The sequence below is a fragment of the Dipodomys spectabilis genome, unplaced genomic scaffold, assembly GCF_019054845.1.
Source record: "Dipodomys spectabilis isolate Male_0828 unplaced genomic scaffold, ASM1905484v1 ptg000004l, whole genome shotgun sequence".
Lineage (NCBI taxonomy): Eukaryota > Metazoa > Chordata > Mammalia > Rodentia > Heteromyidae > Dipodomys > Dipodomys spectabilis.
Window position 1 is genome coordinate 12,009,733 of NW_024870681.1, and position 23,174 is coordinate 12,032,906.

The window sequence follows — 23,174 nt, forward strand, 5'->3', positions numbered from 1 at the left end:
GAGACTGAGATATGAGGATCAAGGTTCAAAGCCAGTCCATGCAGGAAAGTCTATGAGACTCTTACCTCCAATAAACCACAAAAAAGATGGGAGTAGAGCTGTGGCTAAAGTAGTATAGCACCAGCCCTGAGTGAAAAACTCAGAGACAGTGCCCAGGTCCAAGTTCAAGCCCCAGTACCCATATACACACACACACACACACACACACAAAGATATAGACATAATGAAACAATGTCACTTTAGAATAGCATAAACAAGTATAATAACCAGAGGAGAATCACATATATCTCTGGCACAGTCAAAAACTCTCTGGTGCCCTCTGGTGGCAATATGCCAATTGCTATCAAAATGACCAAGGAACACATCTACAGACCCATCCATCACCCTCTTGTGAAAGACTTAGAGACAAACTATCATTATGCAAAATCCCTTCCAGGTCAGGCTGCTCATGCTACGCATCTTATAATGGAAAAATGAGGACAACACACATCCAATCACAGGAGGCTAAATGATTTAAAGTATAGGCACACAATAAAGCATTCTACAGCTGCCAATCAAAATCCTTACAACCTGATGAAACAAAAACCTTCAAGACATTTGATCAGGTACAGAGAACAAGATGGGATGGTGTGGACAGTATGCTACCACTGAAGGATGATGGAAGGAAGACAACAATCTTTTTTGTAGGTATTTTTTTTCTTTTTCTTTTATTGTGAAAATACTATACAGAAGGGTTATAATTACATGGGCAAAATAATGAGTACATTTCTTATCAAGCATTGTTGCCTCCTCCTTTGTTTCCCCTTCCCATCCCTTCCCATCTCCCCACTCCCCCCCCCCCCCACACGCCAAAGTTGTCCTAAGGTATAATTTCTTTTTTTTTTTATTGTTTTAAGCCATGTAGGTATTTTCTTAAGAGCCCTGAAGGGATGTGCCCCAAAATTATGATTAATAATTAAAATTAAATTATTAAACTAATCATACTTTGTTGAAGGGGAATCCTGTTTTAAGATTTAAGGTTTTAAGATTTCTCATCCACATGTTTCTTATGCAAAATATCTCCATCTCTTGTTATGTCAGGACTGTGGCAAGAAGCTTCTGAAGCTATTCTGACACCATGCAAGGATTTAGGTGGAAAAGAAAAGCCAGCACTCTGAGGAAAATGAAGAGGCAGCAGAACTTGGATCCTGAGTAACACCATAGGCTGATGAATTTAAAAACTCTCTCACCTCTCTGACCTGAAACTTATTGCACAGGATTTCTTTAGGCCATTTGGGCAATGTTATCAGTTAGGTGTGGCTAAGGGCCACACCTAACTGTTATGATAGCACACTAATGAGCTAATAAATCCAGGCAGCCACTAGACAAACTACAGCTAGAGTGAGCAAAAAGAATAAGCACCATCTTTAGCCACACCAGAACTTAGTCTTCTTCCAACTGCTGTGGCAACAGCCTTCCCTTCTAAATCCATACAGTGAACCTATATAACCATTTGTACTAATTTCACGGTATTGTGGTTTTTAAGTTCCCTTTACCTGGTAGAACTCAAAAAATGAGCATTATAGATGGGCAAAGTAGCTCACAGCTGTAAAAGCTGGGAGGAGTGTGGCTTCAGGTAAGCCAGGGCAAAGAGTTGGGGCAACACCAACTTCAGCAAACAAACAGGGTGTGATGGTATATGCCTAATCCCAGCTATAAGCAAAAAGCACAATACCCTATCTAAAACATAACCTAAAGCAAAAAAGGTCTGGAGGCATGGCTCAAGAGGTAAGAGTGCTTACTAGACAACTAAGTCCCTGAGTTCAAATCTCAGTACCAAAAAAAAAAAAAAAAAAACTGGTCATTATGATAAATCCCAACACAGTCACTTCTCTCCATTCACTTCCTGTGTCTGCAATAACTTATTAGTGTTTATCAGTTGGACAAAATAGCTTTCACTGTAACATGTATGTATACACAATATGATTCAATTTGCTCACATTGCCCACGTTTATCCTCCTTCCCCTCCCCCTGACCTCTCTCCTCTTCCCTGGAGATCCTCCTTCTACTTTCATTATCTTTTACCCCTAGATTCTATGAAAGAAAATATATGACATTTTTTCTGAGTCTCACTTATTTTGCTTAACATAATGATGCTCAGCTCCACTTTCCTATAAACATGATTTTATTCTTTATGGCTGAATACTCCACTGTGTATATATACCACATTTTTTTAAATCTATTCATCAACTGATAGGTGCTGAAGCAGACTAATTTGTCTACTGTGAATGGTGTTACAATAAACACAGTACACAGGTATCTCTTTTACTTGTTGCTGTATTCCTTTGGGTACATACTCAGGAGTAGTACAGCTAGACCATCACATAGTTCTACTTTTAGCTTTTGGAGGAACCTCCAAATTAATTTCCATACTGGCTGGATTTTACATTCCTACCAGCAATATACAAGGTTTCCTCTCCTCACATCCTCGCCAATATATATATATATATATATATATATATATATATATATATATATATATATATATTCTTGACAACAGCCACTTTGAATGGGGTAAGATGGAATCTCAATGTAGTTTAGATTTAAATTTTCCTGATAAAGATGTTGAGCATTTTTTCATGTGTTTATTGGCCATTGTACTTTCCATTGAAATGTCTCTTTGGCTTTCCTTTGACCACTGATGGATAGGACTGTTTTGTTGGTTTTCTGAGTTCTTTGTATATCCTTTATTTCCTCCTATTGGCAGGCTGTCTTGATCTGTTACTTGCTTGCTTTGCTGTGCAGAGGCAATTTGATGCAACCCCACTTGTCAACTGTTGCTATTGTTTCTTGGGCTATAATAGCCCTATTCAGAAAGTCATCGCCTAGATCTTGCAGTATTTCTCCTGACTTTTCCTCTAGTAAATTTCAAAGTTTCAAGTCTTACAATAAGGTCTTCAATCTACTCAGAATTGATTTTTTTATAGGTAAGAGACAGAAGCTAATTTCAGTCTTCTGCAGATAGAAATTCAGTTTTCCCAGCATTCTTTGTTGAAGAGGTCATATTTTCTCCAGGGTGTGTTTTTGGCACCTTTCTCAAGAATCAAATGGCTGCATTTATTTGGGCCTCTTCCTGGGTCCTTAATTTTACTAGTTTTGTGCCAGTGCAATGCTATTTGGCTTTGTAGTAATATCTGAAGTCTTGCATTGTGATACCTCTATTAACTTCTAATTCTAATCCTTGTTGACTAACAGCCAATAAGGTTGTTGGTTATGGCCAAGATGTTGAATGTAAAAAAACTTATGGGCCAAAGCATCTAGGAATGTGTGCATTCTCTCCATCTCTGCTCCATCCATGGGAAACACAGAGGTTTTATGTCATGACACAACATCCCTTAGATGGAGATCTTCTAGGACTCAGAGTTACCATTCAAGCAAGAAAGCTTTCATGCTTCAAACACCTGGCATTCCCAGGGATGGTCATTATAGAAGCACAACCTATCATATCCCAAGTAAGGCAAACCTTCCTGTTATATACCCAAGTTGCTATTGCAAGACTGAAAAAAATTGAAAAATGTGCATTCATTTAAAAAAACTCATAAGGTATTGTGTAGGCTTTGGTCTTTGTCATCAAGGTACTTTAAATCTTGATCAAGAGACAAAATTCAGTAAAAAAATTAACTATGTAACTTGAGGGCAGAGACAGGAGAAGAAAAATAGAAGAAAACAAAGGAAGAGGTGACATTGTTCAAGAAGCATCGTGCTTATTACCTGATTTATGGAATTATAACACCTTTGTACAACTCCCTAATAACTTAAAAAACACACACACACACACACATTTCTTAAAACAAGTATTCAAGCCAGGCGCTGGTGGCTCATGCCTGAAATCCTAGTCAGGAGGCTGAGATCTGAGGTTCACAGTTCAAAGCCAGCCTAGGCCAGAAGGTCTGTGAGATTCTTATCTCCAATAAAATACTCAGAAAAACCTAGAAGTGGTGCTGCGGCTTCCGTGGTAGAGTGTTAGCCTTGAGAAAAAAAAAAAAGGGACAGCACCCAGGCTCTGAATTCAATCTCCAGGACCAGCAAAAAAAACAAAAAAAGAAAGATTCAGTATTAAACTGTGTGGTGTTTCACTATCAGCTCCCCGTGGATACTGTCTCAAAGCACAACCTACTTTTCTGCTGAATTTTACTTGAATGATGTCTTGTTATTATAAACACACATAAGCACGTGTGCATGTGTACCCATACACAATATATAGATACTGGAGCTTGAACTCAGGGCCTGAGCATAGTCCCTGAGCTTTTTTGCTCTCTACTACTAGAGCTCCACTTCTTCTACCGCAGCTCCACTTCCAGGTTTTGGGTGATTAATTGGAGATAAGAGTCTCATGGACTCCTGCATGGGCTGCTTCAAGATGCAATCCTAAAATCTCAGCCCCAAGTAGCTAGTATTACCTGTGTGAGACACTGGTTCTGGGATATCTTTGTGTTTTACTTAAAGAGGAAAAAACAAAACTTAACTGATGTTGGTCCTTTTGTCCATATCAGAAAAGCTAAAGGAAAATACTTGTAGCTTACCTACTGGCTCACATGTGCTAAGTGTTGGTCCTGGGTTACACGAAATATAAATCAGTGCTTCTGCAGGAAATTAATACCAGCAGGTACAATTCCCCCTTCTCACAAACCTTGTGCTATAATAAAAACATTCAGTGGCATAAAACAAGGCAGAAGAGATTTTTTAATGTAGGATTTAGTTAAATTTTTTCTTTTGTCTATCTGGGCTACCCATTAGTACTGATATAAAATAGACTAGCTATACTATACTTTTTTCCAGCAGCTCAACGGGAAAGGATCTAGTTAAAATTAAAAATTTGTACTTTAAGAAAATGTGAGCATTTCTTTATCTCTTTTTATTTTAGCAGTTGGTCTTCTGGTCAGTATACCCATGCTAAATAATTCACATCCTAAGTAATTTCCTATTCCCTATAAGCCTTTACGTAGTTGTCGGTGTGAAGATTAAAGCTGAGCCAATTAGCCACCCACCACAGCCCAGGTCATCGCAATCTGTGAGTTGGTCACAGGGCAGTAGAGTGTGCAGTGACTTAACTTTCTCTTTGAAGACAAAGATTTGATTAATTGTAAGACTGAGCCATGCTCTTGGCTATAAAAGACTGTGGGCTTTTAAGTTAGAGGCTGTGTCAGGGCTTTCTAAGTGAGGGCTTATCTTCTTCTAAGAGACACTGTTGCATGGAGACTTTTTTAACAAGTTCCCAAATACCCGAAATTAGTCAACCATTGCCTACTTAGAGCAAGGCTACTGCTCTAGAATAATGATCAGTAATCCTGTGAGGTTAAAAAAAAAAATAAAAAAAACAAGGGCTCCTCACACGGTGGCTGCACATTCAGTCCTGTGACTGGCACGTTAATGTCTGTTTAAAGGAAATGCTAATCCAAACTGACGCTTGACAATACTCTTCTCTCCTAATAAGGCCATACTAGAAGGGGAAAAAAATAGGAAGAGAATCTGGTAACAGGACTCCCAGAAATGAGAGGGATGGAAAGGAAGAGGGGGTTACACAAAATAAACAGGAAAAACACTGAGTAGGGGGTACAATAGGTTCACAGAGTTCCAAGCAAGTCTTGATCAGGAGATATTGCTGTTAGTAGCTATGGGGCCCTGAAATATTGATTAACCCCAGTCCTCTAACAGTGAATGAATGCATTGTGTGACAATCTAGCACTAAGGACATGTGCCAAAGAGGGCTTGGAACACTATAAAGTTCTCACAAGGCTTTCTGCCCGACATGTTTTTGTTGCCATGGCCTAAAGGAAAGACATGTATCTACCATCACACATACACACACACTCCAAAGTGACAAGGTAACCTAACTGACCTGACATGAAGAATTACAGAAATAGGGGCTGGGAAGGTGGCTCAGTGGTAGAGCGCTTGCCTTGCATGCATGAGGCCCTGGGTTCGATTCCTCAGCACCACATAAGCAAAAAAAAGAAAAAAGAAAAAAAAAAAAGAATTACAGAAATAGAGCCAGGAACCTGTGGTTAATGCCTTGTATTCCTAGCTCGTCAAGAGCCTGAGACCTGAGGATGGCAGTTTGAAGCCAGCTAGGAAGTCCATTAGCCAGCAATAAACTAGAAGCAGAGGTATGGCTCAAGTAATAGAGTGACCAGCCTTCAGAAAAGAAAAAAAAAGCACCCCCAACCCTACACACACACACACACACAGAAGCATAGTGGATCACACCTGCGATCCCCACTACTCAGGAAGTTGAGATCAGGAGGATCATGGTTCCAGGCTATCCTGGGCAGAAAATTCATGAAGTCTGATCTCAGCAGAAAAAAATTGGATGATAGTACGTGTCTGTGACCCAGACATAGTGGGAAGCGTAGGAGATTAACAGTCCAGACTGTCCCAGGTAAAAAGCAAGGGCTAATCTTAAAAATATCAAGAGCAGCCGAGTGCCAGTGATTTGCACCTGTAATCCTATTTGCTCAGGAGGCTGAGATAGGAGGATCTCAATTCAAAACCAGCTCAAGAGGTAAAGTCCATAAGACTTATCTCGCCGGGGGCGCCGGTGGCTCACACCTGTAATCTTAGCTATTCAGGAGGCTGAGATCTGAGAATCTCGGTTCAAAGCCAGCCCAGGCAGGAAAGACCGTGAGACTCCTATCTCCAATAAACCACTAGAAAACCGGAAGTGGCGCTGTGGCTCAAGTGGTAGAGCGTTCGCCTTGAGCTGAAGAGCTGAGGGACAGCGCTCAGGCCCAGAGTTCAAGCCCCATGACCGACAAAAAAAAAAAAAAAAAAAAAGACTTATCTCCAACTAACCACCAAAAAGCCAGAAGTGAAGTTTGTGCCTAAAGTAGAGCACTAGGTTTGAGCAAAAAGGGCTAAGGAGTAGCACCCAGGCCCCGAGTTCAAGCCCTCGCACCAGCAAAAAAATAAAAATAAGAGCAAACAAGTGGTAGAGTGTTGCCTGTTTTGCGAGTGCACAGCCCTGAGTTCTGTCCCCAGAGCCACGAAAATAAGTAAATAAAATAAGAGCAAAAAGAACTGGAGAAGTGTCTTGAATGGCAGAAATTCTAGGATGCAAAGAAGCTATGATTAAAATATGGCCAGAAGACAAGTCACTGCCAGACTTGCTTCCATCACTAGACTTAACATGAGTTAGTCCGCTAAGAAGACAAAAGGCAACAAGCCAGGTTCTGACCAAACATGACAGAATGAAATTTGGAAGGAGAGAACACAAAAGCAGAACATGGAACAAGACAGTGCATGAGGACAAGGCCCCCTAAAACATCAAGGGGTATGGTAGGTAGGACCCAGAGTCTGGGGAGCAAGGATGCAACAGGAGCCCCAAGCTACTCTGCAGTGGTAGCAACTTGTAATGGTGCTGGTGTTTACAAAGCCCTTCACTTAGTGATTCCTTGTTGGGTCTGAACAACAATGAAAACTGGACAGAAGCTTAGCGCCAATAGCTCATGCCTGTAATCATAGCTAGTCAGGAGGCTGAGATCTGAGGATAGCAGTTTAAAGCCAGCCTTGGCAGGAAAGTCCATGAAACTCATCTCCAATTAACCACCAGAAAACTGGAAGTGGTGCTGTGGCTCAAGTGGTAGAGCACTCGCCTTGAGCTAAAGAGTGCAAGGACAGCTCCCAGGCCCAGAGTTCAAGCCCCATGGCCCACCAATAAAACAAAAACAACAACAACACACACAAAAAAAAACAGCAGAACATACAGGCCAGTTTCAGGACAAGGATGTTGAACTAAAGCCCAGATGACTGGGGGACTAAGAGGCTAACTGTGCCATGCCTGATACAGCTCTTTCTATGCTTTGATGGTTAAATCCAAATTTGGATGAGATTGATTAGCTTTAGAACTGATTCCTCTGTGCCTCAGTTTCTCTTCTGTAAAAGAGCTCCTGAGGAAATGCACAGGAAAACCTTAGCATAGTGCCTGGCTTACAGAAAAAAAGACAGCAAACAGCTGCCACCCAAGATTTGAAGCACCTTCCAGAATCCTGGGTGCTCTATTTTACCAACAGTTATACACTTACTTCAGCCCTGTATCCATGGAACTCAACACTGGCAGAGTGACGAGGAGCCATAATAAATGTGTCCACCCATGCAAAATTCCTCTCTCATATGCCTCAGATCTCATTTCTGTGAGAAGATGACTTAAAAACTTATTTCACAGCTTCTTGTATAGTGTCATTTTGTGTGTATATGCCAGTCCTGGGGCTTGAACTCAAGGCCTGGGTGCTGTCCCTGAGATTTGTACTCAAGATTAGTACTCTGCCACTTTGGCCATAGCTCCACTTCCACTTTTTTGTGTTTAATTGGAGATTAAAAAAAAAAAAATCTCACAAACTTTCCTGCCTAGGCTGGCTTTAATCTCAGCCTCCTGAATAGCTAGAATTGCAGGTGTGAGCCACCAATGACTGACTGTAATTTCTTTTTGAAAACCCTGTCCCCTTCTGGGAAGACTGGAACCCATAGAAAAGAAATTGTTCTCTTTAGCTGGTCCTTAGACAGTAGTCTGGAATGCTGGTTATTTGTGAGAACCATCTAGGACCCCCACTCTAGCCCATCCTCATCCAGACAGAACAATCTGAGATGGAGTCTGATAGTGAATGGCTGGCTTAAAACCCACCACCATCCTTGTAGGGCCACATTATTCCTACCTGGGAACTGAGTAGAAACAAGCTGCTTCTCCACCATGCATGCACCATCCCTAGTGGAGAGGGGGACAGAGGCTGTTTTCCCTCCTAAACCCATGTCCTGGTCCATGGTCCTCACAATGAAGAAAGTTCTAGAAGCCAATTTGTGTGTGTGCACGTGTGTGCGTGCAATGGAGAGAAACAGCGACAGAGACAGAGAGAGACACAGAGAGAGAGACAGAGACACAGAGACAGACAGAGAAACAGAGAGAGAGCATGCACCAGTCCTGGGCTTTGAATTCAGGGCCTAAGCACTGTCCTTGAGCATTTTGCTCAAGGTTATCACTCTACCATTTGAACCACAGCTCCACTTCCAGCTTTTAGGAGGTTAACTGGGGATTAAGAGTCTCACAAACTTTCCTTCCCAAGGCTGGCTTCAAACCATGATCCTCAGATTGCAGTCTCCTGAGTAGCTACGATTACAGGCATGAACCACTGGCCCCTGGCTCTCTAGATTTTAAAGATGGTATAGCTTATGGTTCACTAACCTCAACCCTGGAAAGTCAAACCTCTTTAGGTGTTTAGGTTTTCATACAGGGCTGGGTTCAGAGCAGCTGTAAGCTCTGTGGAGTGCAAATCACTAACAAAACACAGGCAGGATCCAAGTGCAGATTTCTCTGCCTCTGTGACCCCAGGCTCACATTCTTAGCACATTTTTTATTGTTATTATAAAGGAGATGTACATAGAGGTTACAGTTACATATGTCAGGTAATGAGTACATTTCCATTTGGACATTATCACCCTTTCCCTCACTCTCTACCAGTTTTTCCCTCCCATTTCCACCCCTAAGTTGTATATTTCATTTTCAACATAATGTCTAGTGAGTATTACTGCTGCCTTTGTTCATCCTTTGTCCCTCCATTTCTGTGTCTTACCACATTTTTAATGTACCACCTAAAAAGCAAAACCCATCTTCCTACACACATAATGATTTTTTTTGAGGTAGTTTTACTGTTGGTTTGAGTTTTTTTTTAATTGTGAAAATACTGTACAGAGTAGTTACAATTACATGGGCAAGATAATGAGTACATTTCTTTTTTTTTATTTAATTTAATTTTTTTTTTTGCACACATAATGATTTTATAAGGCAGCTAAATCTCACCCAAAGGGCTAGGAAGGTGGCTCAGTGGTAGAATGCTTGCCTTGCATGCATGAGACCCTGGGTTCGATTCCCCAGCACCACATAAGTAGAAAAAGCCGGAAGTGGTCTGTGGCTCAAGTGGTAGGGTGCTAGCCCTGAGCTGAAGAGCTGGGGGACAGCGTCCAGGCCCAGAGTTCAAGCTCCACAACCAGCCAAAAAAAAGAAAAGAAATCTCAACAAAAACAAAATGGAAAAGAAATTTTCTGATCTGGTGTTTTACCTAAGTATGCCACACCCAAGATGGCACACCAGAGACTATCATGAAACACTGTGAAGAAATAGTAGGGATTTTTATAAAGAGCTGTTCTCAGGAAACAGCTGTACTAACTTCCCATAAACCTTTACCCACCAAGCAATGTCTGTAAATGGAAACATCATACCTGATTAGATCTGGCTCTGCACCCTCATTCTTAAAGGAAGCCAGAAGTAGTCTCTCTCGAGTTACAAGGTCATCCAGGAGGTTCTGTCTTCGATCCCCTTCCAGCTGTGTGCTGCAAACATTTAGTTAAGGTCTAATAGCGTATGAATTACCTCATTTTACCTAGTGTATGATTAAGTTTACTCATTAGCCACTTGCAGCTCTTATAGATTCTCTAGTCACCACTATCTGGAACAGAACTATACTCTAGCTTTTTCTGCCCTGACCTTCAACTTGATATTCCAGATAAATGACCTGCCATTGCAAAGGCAGGTATAATCAATGATATAGATCATAAGTTACTACACTGAGAAATACAGTAGGGATTATTTTCTTCCCAGTTAATGGGGCAGTCTGGACCAGGGGTTCCTTGAGTTACAGGAGTTAGTATTCAAGAGTTACTTCCTTACCCACAACTACCCTAAGATAGGGCCCAGGACTTGGCTTGCCTGGCATGCATGAGGCTTTCTAAATTGTCTGTTTTCTTCCTGTGAATACCCATTTACAGATATGAATATAATTTGCAAAAGTGCTACTTTATGCAACATCTTCTGTAAAAATAGTTATCATTGGCTTTTGGTGTTTTTTTTTTTCCAGTCGTGGGGCTTGAACTCTGGGCCTAGGCACTGTCCTCGGCTCTTCAGCTCAAGGCGAGTGCTCTACCACTAGAGCCACAGCACCACTTCCGGTTTTCTGAGTGGTTTATTGGAGATAAAAAGTCTCGTGGACTTTCCTGCCTGGGCTGGCTTTGAATCATGATCCTCAGATCTCAGCCTCCTGAGTAGCTAGTATTATAGGTGTGAGCCACCAGCGCCCAGCTGGTTCATTAGCTTTAAGGAAAATGGTCAAGCAGTGATCATTTAATGTAATAATCTAATAAGTGTGCTAGACTAGGAGTCCCACTTTCTTTACCACTCCCTTCACCACTTGGGGGCTGTTTCTTTATATGTGACATCAAATCACGTGCTACACCTTTTCCAAAACAACTCATAAATGGTTAACAACATATAAATTAGAACTTAATTCAAAGGTTCATGGTTGTCTTTCGGTGCAGGAGACTGAGCTCAAGGCCGTGTGCTCCCACACTGAGCACCACCTCACCCTCTCAACCTGAAACCCAGTTTTATAGACATGCTTTCTTGAAGCAAACTATACAAGTTCTTCTAGACTGAATATGGGGTATATGCATTTAAAAGGATAAAGTCAAGGAAATGTTAAAGAAAACCTGATATAAGGTAAAGAGTAGAGAAAGCTAGGAACTCTTTTGAAAGGATATTTAAACCAGACCCAAAAAGCACAAAAATAAGCCATTCAACTCAAATTCCATCTAGTTTTTTTTCTTAATCAAATGAACTTTTCTTAGCTCTGAAAGGCTGGTGATTCCAAGTAGCCATGGCCACAAGTACCTAGTCCTACTTACAACAGCAAGGTAGCCACAAGAGGGTTGATTTAGCAAATTAAGAATGGCAAATAAAAAGAAGGCAAAGGATCTAACAGAGCACAGAGTGTTTTAATCAATGAAAAGACAAGTAGTCACACCACATTCACCTATCCCATTACAAATGGGAGAAGGCACTTGAGGTGAATGCCAGCCCTCTCCCACATAAATGCTGAAGATGCAGACAGGTGTACCAAGCTGCCAAGCTACCCTTGATGTAGCTAAGAGCTCTAACAAGCATATTGCTTCACCAGGTATCTCTCCTGCAGCCACACTCACATCCATATAGGCCTTTGAAGCAAAGATGTTTGCCATAGCAATGCTGACAATGGCCAGACTCTGGAAACATCCCAAATGTCATCAATAAGGAACTAGTGTGTCTATGCAGTGAAATACTTTGTAGCATCCAGATAATGATGTCCACCACTGCGTGGATTTGTGCATCTGTGATAGCTGGGCAGAGTAGAATGTGGACAAGATGTACCTGGTGGTAGTAAGGTAAATGGCTGGTGCTAGGCATCTCCTCCCCCACACCAAGCAAATAATCAAAGGCCAGAGAATAGACAAATAAGGAAAATTTGTAACTGGTATAGTATGTTGTCATTTGGGTAAGCTACCTTAACATGTAATCCTAGCCAATTCATGGAAATGTCAAGTAGTATATGACACGAGATCCTGATTTCCTATTTCCCAATCCTAATACTGGGCTGATTGGATCCACCTTTTCCACTGTAACCTTGTCAGCACTTTAAACTACTGGGATTCTTTGTGCCAACAAAAATGCAGAAAGAGTGGAGTCAGAAATAACTTTTAGATTCTTTGAAAAACGGCAAATGCAGATCCATCTCAGCTCTGAGTTCCATCCTTAGTAAGGTTAAGAATTGAGATTGTCTTATTTTGTGAATGAACTGTTCTGGAGAAGGCCTGTCCATACTACAGCACAGAGCTTCCAGTATCAGCAAACTCCATTAAATGTCTACTATGTACTAGGCAAAGTCCACATCTTCCTCCAAGTGCCCATCACATTTTGTAAGTACCTTTTGTTTTTGCCTGTCATGGGGCTTGAACTCAGTGCTTGCCCCTGAGCTCTTTCACTCAAGGTTAACACTCTACCACTTGAGCCACAGCACCATCTCTGGTTTTCTGGTAGTTAACTGGAGATAAAAGTCTCACCGACTTTTCTGCCCAGGCTAGCTTTGAATTGAGATCCTCAGATCTCAGCTTGAATAGTTTGGATTACAGGCATGAGCCTCGGGTGTCTGGCTTACAAATACCTTCTTAATCCCATTACTTGTATGCTTAATAGAAACACCTTACTTGATTTTAAGTTCCTTCATGGGAGGACTACAATGAGTTCTCAATGGTGATAGCAATTCCTACAATAGTGATACAATAAAGAACAGCCATAGGCTGGGAAGGTGGCTCAGTGGTAGAGCGCTTGCCTTGCATGCCTGAGGCCCTGGGTTCGATTCCTCAGCACCACATAAGCAAAAAGAAAAAAGCTGGAAGTGGCGCTGTGGTTCAAGTGGTAGAGTGCTAGCCTTGAGCTGAAGAGCTGAGGGACAGTGCCCAGGCCCAGAGTTCAGGCCCCACGACCAGACCCAAAAAAAAAAAAAAAAAAAAGAACAGCCAGGTGATGGTGGCTCATGCTTATAACTCTACTCAGAGGCTGAGATCTAGGGATCTTGGTTCGATTACAGTAAGACTCTTATCTCCAATTAAATAGCAACAAGATGGAAGTGACAATTAAATAGCAACAAGATGGAAGTGAAGCCGTGGCTTAAGTGGTAGATTGCCTGCCTAGCTAGAAGGTCAAGCTCAAGTCTCATACTGCCTTCCTCCCTGCAAAACAAACCAACAAACAAAAAACCCCAAAGAACAAAACTACCTACTTTTTATGATGGATTAAAAAAAAATGTATACCAAAGCCTGGAAAAGACCTATGTGCTAGACTGTAAATCAGGAAATCTCTAAAGACATAAATACTGCCTTCCCTTTATTTCTGTAATGTTCCTGGACACTGGTGACAACTTTCATGGTAAGGCACAGTGTGGGAGAATCATGTTACCTTCACTGAAGCTACCAGAGAGATTTCTAGAATCTACTCAGCCTCTCTACAACTAGTCATTCACATTAATTGTGATTATCACTAGTTATCTTCCTAAAATTTCCTCCCAAAATAGTGTGTTGAGGAAAAGTTAACTTTTCTTTTTTTTTCTTTTTGGCAGTCCTGGGCCTTGAACTCAGAGCTCTGTAATTTTGTACTTGTCATTTGAGACACGACTCAGCCTTTTTTAGTTTGTAGGACTCACATTTTTACATGGATCAGACTAGACCACAGTCTTTCTGATAAGCTGTTGGGGAACTAGGTTGGGGGAGGGTGGAATCTAACCTTTTACCTCAGGTAGCCTCTGTCATCTTCCCAATTTGCCTTCTGAATAGCTGGGATTTAGAGGCATGCACCAGCATACCTACTCAAGTTCCCCCCACCCCCCAGGCCTTCTACCAAGGCACCAAAAATACCTTTTGATATTGAATACCTTTGTAAAGAAATTATTTTTATACTTTCAAAAAAGGTAAAGGAACTGCCTTAGAAAAGCTAACAAAAAGACAAGCTCTGTATGAAGCCAATTCTAGGAATATTTTTAGTACTACCTGAAATTTCACATGCAGCCTCCAATAGACACATCTTCTTTCAGCTGGTGAGGCAATTATAATTTCTGTGTCAAAGAAACTCTGTGAAACTAAGCCAACATTTTCCAGCAATTTCAAACTTTGTGGCTTTAGGACTCTGGCTTATTAATTGCAAACTCATGGATTCAAAAGCACAGAACTTTCATTTTAGTTTCACGTTCACTCTTGCCAGAGAAAACTACTTGTTCAGGAAAGAGCATAAATATCTCCTGCTGAATTCCATGAATTTAATCATTTAGGTTCTTCTTCATAGGACTTATCTTTCTGGCAAATCCTACTATCCCTCAGAAAACTCCATAAATGCAGAAAGGCATAAATTTATTAAGCAAGGTACCATAAATTCTCAACTCCCAGCACACTAAGGAAATGTGGTATTGAAATAAGTCACTTTAAAAAGTCACCCAATGGGCTGGAAAGGTGGCTCAGTAGTAGTGCACGCCTTGCATGCATGAGGCCCTGGGTTTGATGCCTCAGAACCGCATAAGCAGAAAAAGCCAAAAACGGCACTGTGGCTGAAGTGGTAGAGTGCCAGCCTTGAGCTGAGGGACAGTGCTCAGGGCCCAGAGTTCAGGACTCATAACCAACCCAAAAATTAAAAAAAAGTCACCCAACATTACTCCCCAAGAAAAGGATTAAAAAGACACTCTACTGACAATGGCTGAAATGTTTTCTAAGCATTACATCATAAAATATGCCTAGTAGACCATAGTGAATACTCTTTAATCTTTCTGATAATTAAGAAGGCTCCTAAGGATTTACATTATGAACAGGCTTTGTCTTGGCACTATAGCAACATGCCAATTAATAGAGAATGCTACTCAAAAACAATGTCAGGTGTCAGGTAACTATTATTTTTACTGAAATACAATTCAGTTTAAATAGACATGGAGCCAGAAAGGCTTGGATTTGAATTTGGATCTTCCACTTCCTAGCTGTGGAGTCCTGGGTAAGTTAATAAAGCTTTCAAATATTGCTTTCTGTGGTGTGGAAACTTCTGTGCTGGAATGTTGGATTCTATAACTGCATCACTAGCTTACTTGAAGTATAAAGTTTGACCAGCTTTATTACCTTTTATGTAGAAAGAAACAATCACTAAAGAAAACCAGTAAAACAAGGTGACTAAAAGTGACAAGTTACTATCTGATGTAGCTTAAAACTGTAAGAAGGCTGACAGTTATTTAACGTGTTTGGGAAGCAGCAGGAAGTCAGAAGAAGATGGAGAAGAATTACAAAAAAAGCTGTCTCAGCTGGAGATAGAAAGGGTGCAGATGAGGGGTAGAGTGCATGCTTCGCATGCCTAAGGCCTTGGGCTTAGACAACAACACATGGTTGTCACAATATAGAAGTGATCTCCCTTTTTTCATTCCATGGAAAGAAAAATGGCCTCCCTAAAAAACAGAAGTCTAGGAGCACCCCCATGTGGTAGGTTGTCTGAATAACACCTCTGCAATACTGGAGGCTGTTACAGTAGATTCTGAATAATTTGAAAACAGGATTTTTTAATTTTTTAAAAAAGAAACTGTTTTATTCTAGTTAAAGCTCTTGATTTTTCTAGGAAATTATGGATGATCCACATTTAGGTCCCTAAATATATTTTTAATGTGTTATTTAGCTTTGTTCAGTGTTTTGAATGCTTAGTGGGAGGTAATTGAGATCACTGCAAACCAAGTCTAGATTTCAGCAAATAATTAGATTCTAAGAACTTAGGAGAACACAGTCAATTGTTACTGTGGCATGCCTAATGAGCTCATTAATAACTAGCAGAATTAGTAGGAAAAAAGTTTTGGTGATACTGAAGTTTGAACTCCAGATGTCACATTTGCAAAGCAAGTATTCTATCACTAAGCCATACCTCCAGCCAACAGTTCCAAATTTAAAATTTTCTCTTATTAGATTTAGCATATAAATAAGTAAAATAAAATAAAATTGCTTTAATGGAAGTTAACAAATACAGTAATTATACCAGAACATTATGCCATGAAACAATACTTGGTTGCTTTGTAATGTAGGTGCTTTACATAACTAACATGAGCACACACCTTGTCACCTTCCCTTGGGCACACTTCCCAGCCTTGGTACTGAAAGTACAGGAAATGGCCTCATCAATCAGACACCATCTATGGTCTATGTATGAAGCTATGTAAAAGCTCATTACATAATAAGTTAATGAGACATAACCGATACTCTACATATGAGAGGGAGAATACAGTTACAAACTATTATTAGGTATTCCAATTGTGCTGAAACATAGACCCCAGTTATTTACTAAAATTAAACTTTTTATTAGAGACCTGAATGGACTAAATGAAAAATAATACAACTAATCTAAGCTAGGATATAGAAGGATATAGAAGAGTTGCACATGGGAGAAAATATTTTTTTAAAAAAAAAACACCTTCAGTTGCTCTACCTAAAAGACTATTCCTACATTACTCCATATTCCCATATATAAAGCTGAGTCATACAGAACCACTTCCTCTGCTACTCAATGAGTGTTTGGCATGAACTACTGACAACTTTGAAAAATAAACATAAAGACTAAGATTGGCTTTCAAACCAATATAAACTGACTTTAAAGGATGCAGTTATAGGTCACATTGATCAGATTAGAAATATCTAAAAACAAAACATTTTAATACTTGTCAACTGTCAAGAGATTAAACAATGGCTCAACGTGCTTTAAGGAAGTCCTGCCCACTCTCTATCCCTCAAACTCCCAAACCAAGGGCAGTATTTGAGCTGGGGTAATAGGGCAATCAAGTCATATTTCAGTAATCATAGCAGAGCTAGTTTCTACTGGTTCTGACCTTTTTGGAAAGCAGTGGGTTGATAACATTAAGGATTTGGGCGAGGGGGGGCGGTGAGGGGGGGAGGGAAGGTCCAGATGCAGAAGCAGACCTGAGTCAAGACTGTGATGGCAGCTTTGAGGCCAGAGCAGTGACTAATAATCCTCAAGGCTGTGGACAGACAGAGCAGTGTGTACTGGTAACTACAATCCTGAAAGCCCTAGCTTCCTGCCCTAAAAAGGTCACACTCACAAGTTAATTCTCAACAGAGGCCTTGCCTGGTAGGCACATTCACTGTAAAACATGTAACAGACACTCAAAAGACAGATCAAGATTATAGGCCCGGGTGTGGAGGACAGGACTTCCTCAAGCTGTGGAAAAACCTGGGTGGCCCAGATTCCTTCCTTTCTTAAAATAAGATTGTTTTTCCTCCCACTCCAGAAAAGAGGTGGAAATGTTTACATGGATACATCTGATGTGTTGACACAGCTCTTAGCAATAAGTCCTTCAAAAGGGCGATCTTTTCCTTCAGATTCTGCAACAAAGTTCTGATTGTCACTGTAAGCTGCAAAAAGAAAAACACATCCTAAGTATTGGAGCCCAGATGTGGAGCTTCTACCACATTAAACCACTGAAGAGGCCTTACAGACTATGGCACGATCAAGGAAGGGCTGGAAGAGCACTAAGCCTTCCCACGACCAATACAGACTAGGCTCAGCACCTCCTGACCCAATCACCACCACACACTTGTACCAGCAGTTGGTCTATACCTGAATAGGGACACTAACTGCAGACTGTTGGTTTGCCTTTATGCCTGGTTCAATTCTCTGCCCTGTGCTTCTACTCACTGATGCTATTTATGTACCCTGGAGCCACACAGGGAACTGTGTTCCCATTTTATTAAACGGCAGCACCCCTCACTGTTCCCTCGACCATGCTTCAAATGACAGGGTGTCGAGTCCCATTACCATCTTGCCCGGTCTCCGAACACACTGCTATATTTATAACCCATTTGAACATTTTAGAGCAATGCATTCTTTTTATCCAAGAGGAATGGTAACCACACATAACTCTTTCTGGGACTGGATGAATTTTTTCCAATCATTCTCAATTTTCATTTGTGACTCTGAAGTGCTGAATTAAAGCATGGAAGAGAGTGGGGAGAGAGCCTCTCTAGAATATGGAAATAGGAAGAATAGAACTTCCCCAAATGAAAACATTTTGCTGGACACTGGTAATTCACACCTATAATTCCAATCACTCAGGAGGCTGAGATCTGAGGATTGCTGTTCAAAGCCATCCCAGGCAGAAAAGTCTGTGAGACTCATCTCCAATTAACCACCAAAACACCAGAAGTGAAAATGTGGCTCAAGTGGTAGAGTGCCAGGATAATGCCCAGGCCCTGATTTCAAGCCCCAGTATCGGTTCAAAAAATTTAAATACATACATACATACATATATATATATAACATACATATATGAAAACATTCCAACAAGGAAGAAATCAGAGATCTAGTAAAAAGGTAGAACAATCCATGTGATGACATGTTAACAGGAACTATTATGTAATGTAGGTGGAAGCAGGTGCCTCTCCTGTAGGAGATCACACATATTAAGCACCTGTCTAAGATGTCAGTAGCCAGAAAAAGACTGTGTTCTAGTATTTTTAGAAGCCAATGGAGAATCACCCACAGAGTTTATGGGAAAATCATCAAGGAAAGCAGGTAAACAGCAAACTAAGTGAACATAAAAGCACAACAAGCCAGGGGCTGCAGCTTTTACAGCTAGTCTACCTGGGATGCTGAAGCAGGAAGATCACCTGATCTCAGGAATTAAGAGGTAGGCCTATGCAATCTAGTGAAAGCTCATAAATTTAAAAAAAAAAAAAAACTACAACCTACATATATATCAGACCTATGAACAGCCTATATAAGACTAATGACTTCAATATCAATTTGTTAGCAAAGAAAAAAAAAAAGATCAAACCTGGGAATGGTAACTCACACTTATAATCATTGTCACTTATAATCATTGTTTCTAGGGAGGCAGAGATCAGGAGGGTGGCACAGTCTGAGGCCAGCCTGGGCAAAAAGTTCTCAAGACCCTACCAGTAAAAGCTGGGTATGATGGTACATGCTCGTTACTCCACTACATGGGGTGGATCGAGGTCCAACCTGAGCACTATCAAAAATGTATTAAAAAAAAATAATGAAAGTAGCCTGGCACTGGTATCTCACACCTGTAATCCTACCTACTCAAGAGGCTGAGATCTGAGGATCACAGTTTGAAACCAGCCTGAGGCAGGGAAGTGCATGAGATTCTTATCTCCAATTAACCACCAAAAAGCCACAGGGGTGCTGTGGCTCAAGGAGCAGAGTACCAGCTCAGGAACAGTGTCCAGGCCTCAAGTTCAAGCCCCAGGACTAGAACAAAAAGAACAAGAAGCAGAAGCAGAAGAAGAAGGAAGGAAGGAGGAGGAAGAAGGAAAGAAGGAAGGAAGGAAGGAAGGAAGGAAGGAAGGGAGGGAGGGAGGGAGGGAGGGAGGGAGGGAGGGAAGGAAGGAAGGAAGGAAGGAAGGAAGGAAGGAAGGAAGGAAGGAAGGAAGCAAGGCGCGAGCAGCAGCCACAGCCAGGCACTGGTGGCTCACACCTATAATACTAGCTACTCAGGAGGCTGAGAGCTAAGGATCACGGTTCAAAGCCAGCCCAGGCAGGAAAGTTCATGAGACTCTTATCTCCAATAAACCACCAGAAAACCGGAAGTGGCACTGTGGCTCAAGTGGTAGAGCACTAGCCTTGAGCTGAAGAGCTAAGGGACAGCACTCAGAGCCAGAGTTCAAGTCCCATGATGGAACAAAAAAAAAGAAGAAAAATAAAGAAACCAAAAGGACAAAAGGGCTAATGGTGTGGTTGAAGTGGTAAAGCACCTGCCTCACATAGTGCAAAGGCCTTGAGTCAAGAACTACAAAAAAATCAAATTCAATCATTAAATGAAATGTCACCTGATGAGAAAGAAAAAAATCCAAAAAGTAAACAAATGAAAAGGATTGTTTTTAGTTAATGCTATTAATATTTTTCTTTCTTTCTTTTTTTTTTTTGGTCTGTTGTGGGGCTTGAACTCTGGGCCTGGGTGCTGTTTCTCAGCTCTTCAGCTCAAAGTGAACATTCTACCACTTGAGTCATAACACCACTTCCGGTTTTCTCATAGTTAACTGGGGTAAGAGTCTCACAGACTTCCTGCCTGGGCTGGTTTTGAACTGTGATCCTCAGATCTCAGCCTACTGAGTAACTAGGATTACAGGCGTGAGTCACCCAGTACCCAGCAATATTTTATTTCTTAATATAAGAAAATTACCAGCCAGGTGCCAGTGTCTTATGCCTGTAATCCTAGCTATTTAGGAGGCTGAGATCTAAGGATTACAGTTCAAAACCAGCCCAGGCAGGAAAGTCCATAAGATTCTTATCTCCAATAAACCACTCAAAAGTGACACTGTGTAATAAGAGTGCTAGCCTTGAGCAAAGAGCTCAGAGACAGCACCCAGGCCTTGAGCTCAAACCCTATGACAGATTGACAGATAGATAGATAGATAGATAGACAGACAGACAGATAAGGAAGGAAGGAAGGAAGGAAGGAAGGAAGGAAGGAAGGAAGGAAGGAAGGAAGGAAGGAAGGAAGGAAGGAAGGAAGGAAGAGAAAATTCCCCTATAATAATAAAAAAATTCCATTATCACAATTAGAAGCTTCTGGAGTGCAGATAAAAAACCTCACTCATGTTTTAAGATAATATAACCCTGTTCATACTAGCCAAGATAACCAAAAAATAGAAGGGATCCCCACATCAATCCCACTTAAGGAACAAAAATGTAAAACATTTTTTTAAATAATTAAATGTTTAAAATGTCTAAAACCTTAGCAAAACAAATGTAGTTATTACATAAAAAGGACAGTCTCTAATCAGCAAATAGCACTTATTTTTAGTAAAAAAAAAATAATAAGAAAGCCTAAAAATATATCCCATCATGTTGATTAAAAATAAACATGATTAATATAGTAAAGAGAAAATTAAAAATAAAATAAAAAAACAAAAACTAAGAGGAAGTGGCACTGTGGCTCAAATGGTAGAGCCTTGAGCTTAATTGCTAAGGGACAATGCCCAGGCCCAGAGTTCAATCCTCACGATCAACAAAAAAAGGAAAACTAAGAATAGAGTACTGCCTAAAGTAAAATATCATTTAACTACGGAGAAGACCTTCTAGCCAACAGAATAAGACAAATTATAGAAATATGTAAGGACTAGAAAGGGAAGAACCATTATTTGCAGATTGAAAATAATTTACTTGGGAAAGTTATTAAAATCAGCTGGAAGAATACTTGAACTCAAGGGTACAGAACTCAAGGGAAAAACAGTGAAAAAGTGCAGCAGTGGAGCTTACTTGGCACTGATAAAAGTAAACTATACAACTGCTGGATGGAGACAGGAAGAAGGGACAGGGAGAGAGTGAGGGAAGAAAAGACACATGTGTTCGTTACCTGACTCATGTTAATTGTAATCCCTCCATACATAAAATAACAAAGTTCAAAAAAAAAAAAGTGAAGGTATGGACAGTACCCAGTCCCTGAGTTCAAGCCCTAGTACCAGCAAAAAAAAAAAAATTAGGTTTCTGAATCTCATCCATACCTACTGATCAAAATCCTGAAACTAGAATCTTAGTCATCTGTATTACAAAAGGTTCCTGGTTTTTATTCACTTCTGGGTTATAGATTACAATAGAAAAGTTAAAATTGGGTAGCAGAACTTGAGCTCCAGGGCTGGGAAAGTGGCTCAGCGGCAGAGCGCTTGCCTTGCATGCATGAGGCCCTGGGCTCCATTCCTCCGCACCACATAAGCAAAAAGAGAAAAGCCGGAAGTGGCACTGTGGCTCAAGTGGTAGAGCGCTAGCCTTGAGCTGGAGAGCTGAGGGACAGTGCCCAGGCCCAGAGTTCAGGCCCCATGACTGGACCCAAAAAAAAAAAAAGAACTTGCACTCCAAACTTTTATCTTCCTTACTCAATTTTAGAGGATACTTTTCTTGAATCTTTTTTCACTGCTTATCCCATTTCTACAAGTTAGGCAATCTGCCACAATTTTGCTTCAATTCCAATCAAGTTCTAAATGAAAATGGTTGTGAAGACTGTTTTCTTGTGTATCTAATTTTAAAAAATACTTGAGTAAAAGAATTTAGTACAGGGGCTGGGAAGGTGGCTCAGTGGTAGAGCGCTTGCCTTGCATGCTTGAGGCCCTGTGTTCAATTCCTCAGCACCACATAAGCAAAAAGAAAAAAGCCAGAAGTGGCGCTGTGGCTCAAGTGGTAGAGCGCTAGCCTTGAGCTGAAGAGCTGAGGGACAGCATCCAGGCCCAGAGTTCAGACCCACGACTGGACCAAAAAAAAAAAAAAAAGAATTTAGTACAGTGACCAATCACAAAACAAAAAGATATCAAGAACATCCCTTAAGAGTTTGAATTTTTTGTGTGTGTGGGACTGGGGTTTTGAACTTAGTGCCTCAGCAAGTGCTCCACCACTTGAGCCATACCTCCAGCCTGTTTCGCAGGTTATTTTTTTGACAGAGTGTTGCACTTTTGTCCAGGCAGGCTATAGACTATACTCATACCTATATCTCCTGCACAGTTGAGAATACAGCATCACATGCCCTGCCCTCAAAGGAATTTTTAAAATTATTTTTAAGATTGTTGTATGCATGACAGTAATAAGGCTTTAACTCAGGCCTTAGCTTTTTTTAGCTCAAGGCTACTGTTCTACCATTCGAGCCACACCTCCACTTCTGGTATTTTGTTAAATGGAGATAAGAGTCTCTTGGACTTTCCTGTCAAAGATGACTTCAAACTTTAACAGTCAGATCTCAGCCTCGCGAGTAGTTAGGATTATAGGCAAGAGCCACTGGAATCCAGCTAAAGTTTATTAATAAAACTTTTTT

General features: G+C 40.8%; 1 protein-coding gene across 2 annotated transcripts in view; it reads right to left on the reverse strand.

The window, feature by feature from the left end:
- The window catches only part of Stx8 (syntaxin 8), a 252,024-nt gene that overhangs the window by 223,312 nt on the left and 5,538 nt on the right, over positions 1-23,174 (reverse strand). Inside the window, exons 3-4 of one of the 2 annotated variants that reach the window (XM_042692741.1) lie at positions 17,672-17,766; positions 10,246-10,356 (exon numbers count right to left, since the gene is read on the reverse strand). In XM_042692741.1, the coding sequence (XP_042548675.1) occupies positions 10,246-10,356; positions 17,672-17,766 (206 nt within the window). The remainder of the gene's footprint in view (positions 1-10,245; positions 10,357-17,671; positions 17,767-23,174) is intronic. The other variant, XM_042692750.1, reaches the window with a different exon arrangement.